This window comes from Stenella coeruleoalba (assembly GCF_951394435.1).
Source record: "Stenella coeruleoalba genome assembly, chromosome: 2".
Taxonomy (NCBI): domain Eukaryota; kingdom Metazoa; phylum Chordata; class Mammalia; order Artiodactyla; family Delphinidae; genus Stenella; species Stenella coeruleoalba.
In genome coordinates, this window is record NC_137147.1 from 47,215,698 (window position 1) to 47,229,522 (window position 13,825).

Genomic DNA, 13,825 nt, shown 5'->3' on the forward strand with positions numbered 1-13,825 from the left:
AGTCTGCCTGCCGATGCAGGGGACACGGGTTCGTGCCCCGGTCCGGGAAGATCCCACATGCCATGGAGCAGCTAGGCCTGTGAGCCATGGGCGCTAAGCTTGCGCGTCCGGAGCCTGTGCTCCGCAACGGGAGAGGCCACAACAGTGAGAGGCCCGCGTACCACCCCCCAAAAAATATATATACTTGAGCTGAAACTTGGGCCTTCCCTGTACTGACCATAATTTTTATGTGTGATCACAATGTTTTAGAAAATACTCTTAAGTGCTTCTCAATATCCAATGTTCATTCATCCTTCTTAATCTGTGTGGGACTAAAATTGGGTTACTTTTACCTAGAAGACAACAATCTAAGTAAGTAAAGAGGTTCTGAGGCATAAGCAGTATAAATGAGCTTTTCAATCTTTTTGAGGTATAATGGCACACCAGTTTTAATACAACCACCAATCTTCACAAAATAATTTTAATACTTTGTGCCTGAGCTAGCAGCATCTTGCACTGTGACATTCCTATACATACATAAGCATTTGATCCAAGTACAGATGTTAAAAGCAGAGTAACTTAAGCAATTGTCTGTACAAAGGTAAATAGACACTGTAGGTTATTTTTCTTTGTGAATTATTTTTGCTGCATAGTAAATTGCAATTACATGTCAGTATAATGTTACTGATCTACAAAATACACTTTGAACTGTGAGGTATGGCAACTCCCTATGAGAGAGAGCTAGCATGTAAACCTGAATATTTTGAGTGATTTTTTTTTTTTTAGCTGCCATGGATGGATAAGACAAAAAAAAAATCCAGCATTCAAAGACCCTAGAAACTTATTTTTTCTAATCAATAAAAAAAAAATAAAATCTTTTAGTAATTTTCAGCTATTTCCTATCATTTACCTATTGGAGCACTGATGAATGGACAAAATAAATATTGAAGTGAAGCTAAGTTTGTTATGGAATTATGGATTAAACAGTTATCTGAAAAAAAAAAGTCTGCCAGGTAACTGCTCATTTACTTTACATCAAGTTGAGATTTTGATATATATCTCTATATATGTATCCCAACTTTATAATTCAAGATTGCAGTTAAATACTTCTAATTCATTTAAATTACCATGGTAATAAGACAATTATAAACCTTATATTTTCTTTAAAAGGACATGCTTAACATTTTCTGACATTACTTCCAAACTCAGATGAAGCACAAAATCCTCCCAAAACAAATAGTCTGCTCTGAAAGTTAGGTGGTTGAGAGTTGGTAGCAAAGGGTATCATGGTTTAATACTTCCACCACAGAGTAGATACAAATAAACAAAGGTAACTGCTGTTTAAACATCTGGTAAGAAATTAACAGGAACCAATGGACTGAAATTACAAGGTAAGAATACTGCCATTCCAGTTTGAATATTTTCAATATTGAAGTTTCATACTTTCAAAATGGAAAATAAAGCAGTTCTCCTATGTTTTGATGCAATATCATTTTAAATTCTGTGCCCAGGTTAATATTTAATGTTTAAAATTGGGTGCTGGGTCACTCATACATTACTCAAATATTCTAGAAAATAAATTATGATTGGTTAAATGTACTGTAGTTAGCTATCACAAAACATCAGTGGAAACAGAGGAATTATAGAAATGGAACAAAACAGAAGAATAGGAAGAGCTACCAGAAGAACTAGTTGAACACTGGGTGGAAGAATGAAACCAAGATAAAACAAACTTGCAGTATTCTTATAGAAAGAATAAACTTTTTGTCCATATTAATTTGTACTCAAGAAGATGACAGTCCTTTTTTCTAGTGTTTGTGAGAGTCTTTAATATACAGTGCTGGGCAGGCACTTTAGTGCCAACATAAAAATTTCAGTGGTTAGAAAAAGTGGAAAATTACCAACTGTAAATTAATAACCAAACCTGTACTCTTGGCCAGACTACTAGAGAGGATATGTGTATTTAAGAAATTAATTTAGAAAATCTTAACTGCCTCATTTTTAAAACCTAAATGGACTATTACGAAGATTCTTTTAAGCTGTTTTTGTGGAACGAAGCATCACAGATTATTAGTTTGCAAAAGAGATCTTTGCTGACCTAACCAATAATGATCTATATACAGGAAAGTTGTATTATCTGGCACTTCACCAGCTGGAATTTCTGAACACTCAATGCAAATCTTGACTATACTAGACCACCACACCCAATGACCTAATCACAACAGAATACAAGACTACAATGGGGTTGACAATAATGCTGTTATTTTAGGGTGGTAAAATAAGGAAGGGAAGGGAAATAAGAAGAGGAATACCACCTGGGGCAGCAGAATTAACGCTTAATTAACAAAGCAGTTTTGATTCACTGCCACTCTCCTGCTCTGCTGGATAAAAAAGCTTTTACTGTATTATTACACGTTAGGGAGGAAAGCGAAGTAGGTAACTTGCTACCTTACAAGTCCCATCAGTAAAGCACCTCAAGAGAGGACTGAGAAAAGTGAGATACAAAGGAGTTTTGTTTGTGCTACCCTAAATCACCAACTATAAAAAGTTAAAAACACTCCTCTCCTCCCCAACATCATACTTAAAATAGCAAAAATGTTTTTCTTAGAACAATTTTTATATGTATAAATAAAAACATGGAGAACCTAGGATCCCTAAAGTGACTTTGCTAATGCAAATTATGGGGGAAATTTGGATTAATGCAATGCCAAGAACTGATTACAACACTAATGTATAATACACTGAAGTCTCCCACAATCACTTTTCCCCAATAAATGCATCCTCAAAGAAAAGCATTTCTCTGAGCCAGAACAATCTCACAGAATCATTAAGACAACATAAGAATGGAGTAAATGCTCCATATTCCAAATAATTTACTAAGGTTTCTTCAAGCCTTAAGACTTTCAGTTTGAACTAATTTATGGTTTAAAAAAAATTACAGAAAAACGTTCAAAACTTTTCACTGTTCTACATACTAATTTAGAGGACGTGAGGATTTATTTTTTATATTTTCTAATGAGGCAAGGCACTTTTCTTTTTTGGGCTTTGTTTAGGAAAAAAATAGTGCTACACTGGTTTATTATATTCTATTTAGAACCATTTTGGACAAAGAAAAAACAGGCTACACAACTCAAAAGAACAAACACAACATTTGGCTTTTAAGAATGCTAAAGGAAAGTCACTTGAGTTTAAAACTCTCCTTGTTTTTGAGCATCTGGTATTATAAAGCGAAACATTTTCCTTTGTTCATTAAACTTTTTTTTCTATAGGATAAAATTAGGAAGGTAGTAGGAAAAGAAGCAATACTTGGATCATGTTAAAGTAAGGACAGATGGCTAATGTCATGATTTAAAGATTATTAAGATGGGATCAAGAAGTTTAAAAAAACTAAAAGATAATTAAGCTACTGAATTATATTAAAAAGAAATGTGGCAGATTCCTGCATTTGTTAATGTTTCTGTAAGAGGCTCCATCATAAAACTGAACTGTAAAATTATTTTTAAAATGTAATACGTAAAACAAAATGAATTTTTAGCAAACTTTAGGAAATTCTTTTGTTATAAATTACCCAGATTTTATAAACAAGTCCCCCCTAACTTGCATTTTGTTTAAAGTAACAACTTTATATCATACAAATAAATTTCAAGTATGAAAAGTGCATTATTGCAATAATACCTCTTTGCAAGTCCAAAATTCTTTGTTTATAATAAAACTGTAAAGAATTAAAAAAAAAAAAAAAGGAATAAAACCATCAGTGCCATCTATTGCAGAAGTCCGACATCTTAAAATGTTGCTCAACAAGTTGCAGAGAAACATGTCTGGAAGCAACATATAAGTGAAAAGAAACTACTTGTGTTTTTACCATTTTACATTATTACTGTCTGTAGTATTTTCTCCTTCCCAAATAGAAATTCACATCCTCTATACTGTTGCTCTTCAATCAGCCATTCTGTGCAGTCGCCACTTGCATGTTTCCAAAATCATCTTCTTCTTCATGTGTTCTCTTCAAACTGCCTAAAAGTTATTGCATGAACATAACATAATGGGAACTTAAATAAATAAATTCATTCATTAGAATGTTACAACTAGCAAAAGCTTCATTTTTCATGAAGTGTTACCATATATATGACTATGAAAATTCTATGACTGAATTTTTAGTAAACTGTTGTAAATCCTTTTGTTGTAAACAACCCAAAGAACTTTATATCTTCATGACATTTTCCCTCTTAAGGTATTTTATATAATGAACACTAATTTTTAAAATAGTTTGAAAATAGAAATTTTTAAGGGATAACGGTCCACAATTGTTTGGTTACTGAATTTGTTTTTTAGGCTCCATAAACATGTGACTTAGGACACTGTACATTTGTACAATTTTATTTTGTAGATATAATTATCCTTTTGCTTCCACAGATGCTGCCAAAAATATTTTTTCCACTGAAAATATGATTTTATTACCAACAAGTCTAGAGTTGGGAGAAAGGAAGCATGTAGCAGATAAGAGATTTTCTTTTATCTACTCTTCACATCAGAGTCTGCTAGTACAGAAATTTCCCACACAGAATCAGAGCTATCCCCGTATGCCCAACAGTTATAATCAAGAAATTTGAGTCTCAATGGAGGAAAACTTTAGGGAACAACTGAACTGGTAGAGGGTTTGCTGTGTTATCTGCCTAACAATCGCATGACCTTAAACTTATGCCCTAAAGGTTGTGCTAAATCATGGTAATAATGTTAATACAGAGGGTGGATTCCAACAGAAAACTAATGTTTCACTGTAAGATTAAAATTAAGGATAGAAATATAGTATTGATGGAATAGAGAAGAAAATATGCTAGCCATAAGTCTAAATACAGTGGTTGTAACAGTTTCAGATGCAGTGTTGCACCTGCATTCTACGAAGGGAGGTAAGAGACATAGGTAACTAATACAAGGCAGAAAGTGAGGAGGTACAGATAAAGCTCTATGGCAGTTTTGAATAACTAGAGATTAGAGGAACAGTAAGTTAATCATCATGTTTTCTTGAGGTGATGACATCTGAACCAAGTTTTTATGGAGAGAGAGACTGAAGGTGATGCTTTCTAGGTGGAGAACAGAAGACACGCACAGGAAACCATTAGTAGTCCCATTTTCTGGAGTACATATATAGAGGTACAGTGAGAGATACAAATAAAGATCAAAAGGGCCTTTAATTACTACCTATGATGTGTTTTCTTCAGTAGAAATTATGCCAGTGGGGACTTCCCTGGTGGTCCAGTGGTTAAGACTCCGCACTCCCAATGCAGGGGGCCCGGGTTCGATCCCTGGTCAAGGAACTAGATCCCACATGCATGCCGTAACTAAGAGCTCGCACGCCACAACTAAGGAGCCCACGAGCCGCAACTAAGGAGCCCACCTGCTGCAACTACAACCTGGGGCAACCAAATAAATAAACAAATATGAAAAAAAAATACGCCAATGAAGACTTTTATACAGGAAGAATATCACTATTAGAACTATCTTTCATGAAAATAAGTCTGGCCACAATGTACAGAACAGACTAAATAACAAGAGTTGGAATAGGAGGCCAATATGGACCTGAACTTGACCGAAATTAAGGGTACTATAAAAGAGGGAGGGAATTCTAGGTACTGAGGAAACAGACCATCCCATTTTGGAAAATGATTAGATAGAAGTTGCAAAGAGTCAATGACAACTGGGAAGTTGAGCCTGAAGGATGGGTATATAGTATTATCACTAAGGAAGTGCAATATAGTGCTGGACTTGTGGAGCAGCCAGTGTTAAATTTCCAGGTCCAACACTAACCAGGTATGTAAACTGTTTCTCCTAACTTACAAGGTTGTAGGTTCAAATAAGACTGAAAGGAACTCTGGGAGAGAAAAACCATAAACTAAAAAAATTCCACGAATGCTCTAATAAAAAGAAAGGAGACAAAAAAGGGTAGCAAGATCTTGGAGAGGATGCCAAAGTTAGGATTTTGAGAGCATGCCTGGATCATTAACTTTTAAAATGGGGGAGGGGACACTGCAATAGGGAAAGGAGAAAGGATTCAAATACTTACGGCAAGAGAAAAACTAAGGTAGCTTACATTTAGTCACCCTGCTTTTACTTACTAACCACCTTTCATTTTTAATAAGATCACCTAAGTGTATTTAGGGGCTCATCTCCAGACCCCTCTTATTATTTTAATCTTTGCAACACAGTTATACTGCTTAAAGATTTAAAACTCAACAAAGTAGAAATCTGATCTTCCAACCAACACGTTCTAATTAACTAGTGGTGTACACACAGAAGCTCAATATAATACATATTTAATTATAAATTTAAAATTTGAAATTATCTTATTTTAATTAAATAGTCCATCCAAAAATTTTCTAAACAATTTAAATTGTTCAGTGTAACTTGTTAATGAGCAAAAGATGCTTCTTCTCTTCTATTTTTCACTACCATCATCTTTCTTCCCAAATTTCTCCAAAATGAAAAAATCCTTACCTGTGGTGCCAGAATGAACAGATAACGACCTTTCTATCTGAAGTGGCGACATCATCTGTATTGTTAATTTCGCTAGGTAGATGGCTTCATATTCCTAGAAAAGATTTTAATTAACTTGAATATACATTTAAATTCTTAGATACCCAAAACAAAACAAAATTTTAAAAGTGTTTAATACATACATTATTGGTATTCTTAGTTTATACTGAAAACTCTGGTGCCATATTGCTGTAAGAGAAAGGCTTAAAATTCCTATCTTATAATTTCACGTTTATTGATGAGACTATAAATCAAGTCAAGTAAATAGCTTGCACTAAGGCACTGTACATTGAACTGCCAGTCAGTATGTATTCTCTGCCACTGGGCATAAGCTATATGATCTCTGACTTCATCTGTTAAAACACATACATACCCCCAAAACCCAAACTGGCAATCTCATAGAATGATTATAAGAATAAAAAGAAATAAAATATTTTTAAAAATCAGATTAATATATGGCATTTAATTGATTCAAGTATATATTTGGTTCTAATTCCTTAAAATCAATAGTCCTCTACTTCCAGTTAAAGATGGAGTAATAAAGCCATTCCTAACTCTCTCCCCTTTCTGAAAACAAGAAATAGAGAACTCCTTATTCAAAGAAGCTAGGAAACATCTATAACCCTGAATATGAGAAGAATGAAGAGAAAAGTAAGGAATTAATTATCAAATAAGTCAGGATACTGGCTACCTTTACGATGGCAGAAAGAGAATTATGATTAGAAAGAGGCCTCAAGAGGGCTTCTGGGATTCTGGCAAACGTTCAATTTCTTTACCTGGATGGCAGTTACATGGATGTTTATTCGCACTTTATGCATTTTTATATATGTGTATTATATTTCACAATAACATTAAAAAAATGGAACCAGACTAAGCTATGCACAAAAGACGCCTGACTGCGGATATCAGACAGAGAGGGTACAGCTGACAAACTAACAAGCCCTTGCCTAGTATGATACAGCCAGGAAGTGTGCATGGGCTGTGGGAGAACCAAGGGCATATTAAGGAAAATGTGAACACCCACACCTGGCATTTCTGCAAGACGCAAGCAACGTGGAGGAGAAACTGGGTTGCATGTTGCCAAGCATCTGCTGATCTTGGTCAGCTGAAAGTAAAGGCTAAACTATTGATTCTCAAGCCTGGCTATACCTGAGAATCACCTGAGGAGCCTTAAAACCTGTAGGTATATAGTCAACTCCTCTCCTCTCCCCCCCAGAGATTCTCATTTAACTGGTACAGGTAACATTCCCCAGGTGATTCTAATGTGCATGCACTGTTTATCAATCTAAACAAGAAGAACCTGTGACAAAAGGGGCTTTTTTTTTCCCCACAAAGTAGAGTCATACCACTGGAGAAAAGTGTTGGTGAGAAAGTCTTCCAAGACAACTGGGAAAATTTAAGCTGCCTACCTTTCCCCACCACTCCCCTGGTCCCTTTCCCACAACCTTATTGTTGGGCAAATAGCTTATCTAAGAAGAATGTCTCCAGTTCAAAGATGACCAATATCAAAAAAGGAACCAATGTTATGTCTTATGTAAAGATGTTTGCAAGGGAAAGAAAAGCAACATTATAACCAAAAGTCTATATATAAAGAACACTGCATGAAAACTACACCACGGAGCAGGTCAAAATTACAATTCTCCATGAAATCAATGAGAATACGGCATTTCTGAAACGAGTTCAAAGAAGAGATAAAAGCATTCATGGAAGAAATAGGACAATAAAAGAGATGACTATGCCATTTCCTACCATTTCAGAAAACAAACAGAACACCCCTCTTAATCCTAGTTTCCCCTCCAACTACTGTTTCATTTCTGTTTTCCCCTTCTAAGCGTAATTCCTGGAATTATCTATTCTTGCTGTTCACATTCCTCTCTTCCCATTTTCCTTTCAACTCTGAGCAATTATGCTTATCTTCCCCCTTCCACAAAAATTGTCAAGGGCACTAATGACATCATGTTCCTAACCTAATGTCAATTCTCAGCCCTTATCTTATTTAACCTGTTATCAACCTTTGAAACAGAGGGTCATTCCCCACTCTTCTAACACCTTCTTCACTTGACTTCCCAAACACCAGACCATCCTGATTTTCTTCCTAACTCACTGGCCACTCTTTTCAGCCTCCTCTGCTGATTCCCCATCTCCACAATCTCTACATGCTGGGAATACATTAAGGTTCTGTTTTTGAAATCCTTCTCTATCCACACTCACTTCTCTAGTGATCTCATCCAGTTTCAAAGCTTTCAATAGCATCTATATATTGATAACCCCTAGAAATACAGTTCTTTCTCATGAAATCCAGGCTTATATGTATACCTGCCCACTATCTAATAGCTCTCTCAACCTTAACATGACCAAAACCGACTCTTGATTTTACTCCCTTCAAATTTCATGCAGTTTCTCCCATACAAGCAAGTAGCAGTTCCTCTTCCAGTGTTCAGGCTACAAGGCTTAAATTCATCCCAATCTCTCTTCACATCCAATCCATCAGCAAATTCCGTCAGCTCTACTGTCAAATAAATCCAGCATCTGATCTCTTCTCACCTCTCCCCCTGCAACCACTTTGATTCAAACCAACACTCTCTTGACCCCATCACTGCAACAGCCTCTTAACTCAAGAACCTGCTTCTGCCCAAACCCCAACAAACCCCTACAGTATATACACAGTATACTATATTCAGCACAGCAGCAGGCAATCTGAAGTTGTTCCTTCACTTAAAATAAAAGCCAAAGGCCTTACTTATAATGGCCTACAAACGCCTGTCATGTGGCCCCTTACCTCCCAGCTTTAATCTCCTACCATTATTTGCTTACTCTGTTGCAGCCACACTGACCTTCTTGCACTTCTCGAAAATACTACGCTTACTCCCATTTCAAGGCACTTGCTCGTATATTCCTGCTACCTAGAATGCCTTCCCCCCAATATCAGCACAGCTTGTTCTCCTAATTTCTCCAGGTCTCTGCTCAAATATCATTTTTGCAATAAGGCCTTTTCTGATCACCATTTAAAAATGCAATTCATGTCGCATCTCCTTATATGGCCTTATTTCTCCCTCCCTTATTTTTCTCTGTGACCCATTACTATCTGACCTTCTACATTTTACTTTGTTTACTGTTTAATTCTCTCATTAGAATAGGTTTCATGAGGTCAGAGATTTCTATTTTTTTCTCTGCTTTACTGCCATTGCCTAGAACAATGCCAAATAAACATCTGATGAAACAATGACATATGGGAAAGGGAGGAAAAGCTTGAGAAAAATCAAGCCAAGAGAAAAGAACAAAGTTGAAAATAATTACAGAGAAAATGGAAGATATGGAAGAAAAAGGGAACCAACATAAAATATGTCTCTGGGAGAAAAAACCAGGCAAATGAAACAGAACAACAAAAACAGAAGCCAAATACATAGTAGAAGAAAACTTTCTGAAATAAGGGAAGGTGTGACTCTGTAAGTGCTAAGGGCATACTAAGACTGAGAAGTTAATATAGAACAATCAACAAGATATACCTTGACAAATCATCCTATGTTCATCCAGACAACACCTCCTCCTCCCAATCAAGTCTTTTAAGGGGGAAAAATTTTAAATTAGGCTCCCCTCAGCCTTCTCTGGAGCAATATTCAATGTCAGGTCTGTGTACAAACCCATAAGGGAAAAAGGATTAAACAAAAAATTTTTATCTAGCCAATTGTCATTCAAACATAAGAGCAACAGAAAAATATTTTCCAAAATGCCAGGACTTAGGGAATATAGTTTCCAAGAACTCTTCTTGAAAATAATGCTCAAAGACAAACTCCATTAGTTGAATACAGAAGCTAGAATCTTATTTAAATGTAGAACTAAGGATGAACAACTAGAAAATGTGGTTATAGGATAGAATATAAATATTATAATCTGTAACAATGTAGAAAAAGTATAATCTTTTTTTTAAAAAAAGGAGGTGACAGGACATATAACAGGAGGTAGTTTAAGTAGATGATCTTACATTGCTAAGTAACAAGAGGTATAATATTTAAATATTTTTAAAGGTATAAGAGGTAACTCCTAGAAGAACTAAGACTAATAACAAAACAGGTAGTGGAGGGGAAGGAGGAAAGAAGTAGAGGTATATAAATTTTTATCTTTTATAGTGGAAATCAACTGATAGTTATTTAAAAGTGATAACTCAAGAAACATATGTATATACTATAAAGTTACAACTGTGCCCATTAGAACTAAAAACAATAAACTTAAAAATTATCAAAAGAATACAAACATACAAAAAATTCATAAACTATAGTGAAAAGTTTTAAAAAGATGCATTTAAAAGAGAAAGCGTGACATGAAATAAAATGACAGATAAAAGTATATATCATTTTTAGTGCAAGAAAGTGGGATAAATTCACCTATTAAAGAAAAATACTGATAACAAATCAAACAGCAAAATCCAGCCATAGACCATATATAGGAAATGCATCTAAAACAAAGTGATTTAGAAAGGTGGAAAGAAAAGTAATGCAGAAACTCACAAGGCAAATGCAAACAATATTACACAAGGTTAATTTCAAAGTAAAATAATTGAATGGAGGAATAATGAATATATAACTACAATGAAGATCTAACTTGAATTTTATCTACCAAATAACATAGTACCAAAATTGGCAAAGACACTAGAAGAACTAAAGAAAAAATAAACAGAAATATAATAAAGTAAAGGAGTTTCAATTCACCTCTCAGCCCAAGACAGACGAATCAAACAAATACTATCAGCCCTCTATGCACGGATGCAGAACCCACAGATACAGAGGACTGACTGTACTATGCCATTTTATATAAGATTTGGAATTCACGGGGCGGTGGGGGTGGGGGGTGGGTGTCCTGAAACCAATCTCCCACGGATACTGAGGGACGACTGTATATTGAGCTTTATGCCCTGAAAACAGAGAATACATCTTCTTTTCAAGTGCCCAGGAGACAGCTGTAATAACAACTGTATATTAGGCCATGAAGAAAACATTAAAAAATTCAAGAAGTAAATAGTATTAGAAATGAACAAAAATAGAAAATAAACCTTGTCACCTATATAGTTTTTTTTTTAAAAAAAACCTCTCAAACAAATGTTAAGTAAAAAATAAAATCAAAAGTGAAATCACAGAATATCAAGCTATAACAGTAATAAAAATATTGCATAGCAGAATCTATGTACGGTATGTAGAATATGGCTAAAGCAATGCTAAGAGGGTAATTCATAGTCTTGAATTCTTGAAAGAATGAAAAACTAAGCTTTCAACTCAGGAAATTCACTAAAGAATAACAGCAGCAGCAGCACGAACAACAAAAACCTAAGGAAAGCAGAAAGCAAGGAGAAATTCAAATACAAAGAAGTTATATAAACTAACCAGATCAAGGAAAAAAGAAAGCACAGGTACACAAAACTGAAAAAAGAATGGAAAAATATTTTCCTCAATTTTATCTCAAATCCTATGAAATGAATGATTATATAGGAGATTATGAAACCATCTAAAGTGACCTGAGGAGTATATGAAAATCAGACTTAACCTACCAAATGAAGAAAAGCTGTCCAAGAATTGGTCCACCCTCAAAATACACAAATGAATGAAATAATGAATAACTGAATTAAATTAAAAAATCAAGGTCCAATGATTTCACAGGTACCATATATCAGAACACCAAGAAGCCCATAACTCCAATCTAATTTACATTGTTCTAGAGCACATAAAGAGAAAGCAAGTTTCCATTTTAAAAATGAGAATCACATGATAAACACCCAAACCAGAAGAGGGTAGTATAGAAGAAAATTACAAACCAATATCACTTATTCAACTAATTCCAAAATCTTAAAAAAAATACTGACAAATAGAATCTAGCAACACATTCATGGAACATAGTGTACCATAACCAAGTGAGATCCATTTGTGAACCAAAATGATGATTCAAAATTAAGAAATCTAGCATAATGTGATCCAATAATTCAACTCACCATATTAATGGCTTAAAGGAGTAAAACTACAGTCATTCCATTAAAAAAAATTTTTTTAAGCTAAAACTCAACATCTATTCCTGGTAAAAAACTCTTTACATAGGCACAGATGAATACATACACACACATACACACACACACACACACACACACAGACACACACACACAGTGCAATACTAGAAGCACTGACACTGAAATCAAGAATAAAGTACAAGTACTATACCACTATTACTTATCATGGTTCTGATACAATGACCATCCAATGAGAAAAAAAAAATTAGAAAAGTTGCAAAATTATTATGATTTGGAGATGAAAATCTAAGACAATTAGAAAAATTTTCAGAATTGTTTAGAGTTTAATGCCAACTGAAAACAATAAAAATCAATAGCTTTCCTATATATAAGTAACTAATTAGAAAACATACTGAAGGAAAAAAACATTTTATTTATAATGGGAATAAAAGAAAATAGGAAAAATTTCATAAGAAATGCATATATTCTATATAAAGAAAACTTTAAAACACTAAAAGACATAGAAATTGACTTGAATAAATGGAACATACTCTTAGAGAGGAACATACTGAGAAAAATTTAAAGGTGTCAATTCCTTCTGAACTGTGAACGTAGAGATAATGTTATTAAAAACAACTACAGGACTCTTTCCAGTAAAGTTCACACCAAAAAATAAGTGTTAAGAACATACCAGAAAAATTCCAGAAAAAACATTAATGAGGGGATCTTGATTAAATTACTTGATATAAGTAATATAAATTACTTACATAATATTATAGTATTTAAAATTGTTTGATACAAGTGCGACAATAAGCAGATCAATGGAACAAAATACAAGGTCAGAAACAGACTCAAGTATAGATCAGAATTTGGTATATAATAAAAATGGCATTTCAAATCAGTTGGATAAAGACAGATTTTCTTAATATACAGAGTCCTTACAAGCCAATGAGAAAAAGACCAACAACCTGATAGAAAAATAGGCAAATCATAAGGAGTTGCCACTTTTACCACCATGATAACAATGATCAAGAAGTTTCATAAAACACTTTCACTATTGGTATTGATTAGGTATGGGTAAACAGGTACCCCTTGTTTCCTGAAGCCTTTTTAGAGGCAATTTGGCAACATCAAATTTCAAATGCCCTCTGACCCAGCAATTCTACTCTGATCAGTTATCATACAGGTGCATTCACACATGTAAACAAAGATGTACCTACCAGGATATTCTTTCCAATGTTGTTTAAAATCATGAAAGGCTGGAAACAATCTAAAGGTCCGTGTATAAGCAATTGATCATATAAAACTGCAATACACACATACATC

At 34.4% G+C, this 13,825-nt stretch overlaps 1 protein-coding gene across 3 annotated transcripts in view; it reads right to left on the bottom strand.

The window, feature by feature from the left end:
• Nucleotides 1–170: 170 nt before the first annotated feature.
• The window catches only part of STYX (serine/threonine/tyrosine interacting protein), a 31,816-nt gene continuing 18,161 nt past the window's right edge, over nt 171–13,825 (bottom strand). For 2 of the 3 annotated variants that reach the window (XM_079915091.1, XM_079915089.1), the window contains 2 exons: nt 6,472–6,565; nt 171–3,993 (listed from right to left, as the gene is read on the bottom strand). In XM_079915091.1, the coding sequence (XP_079771217.1) occupies nt 3,920–3,993; nt 6,472–6,565 (168 nt within the window). In that variant the 3' untranslated portion in view covers nt 171–3,919. Of the gene's footprint in view, nt 4,029–6,471; nt 6,566–13,825 lie in introns of all 3 variants that reach the window. The other variant, XM_079915090.1, reaches the window with a different exon arrangement.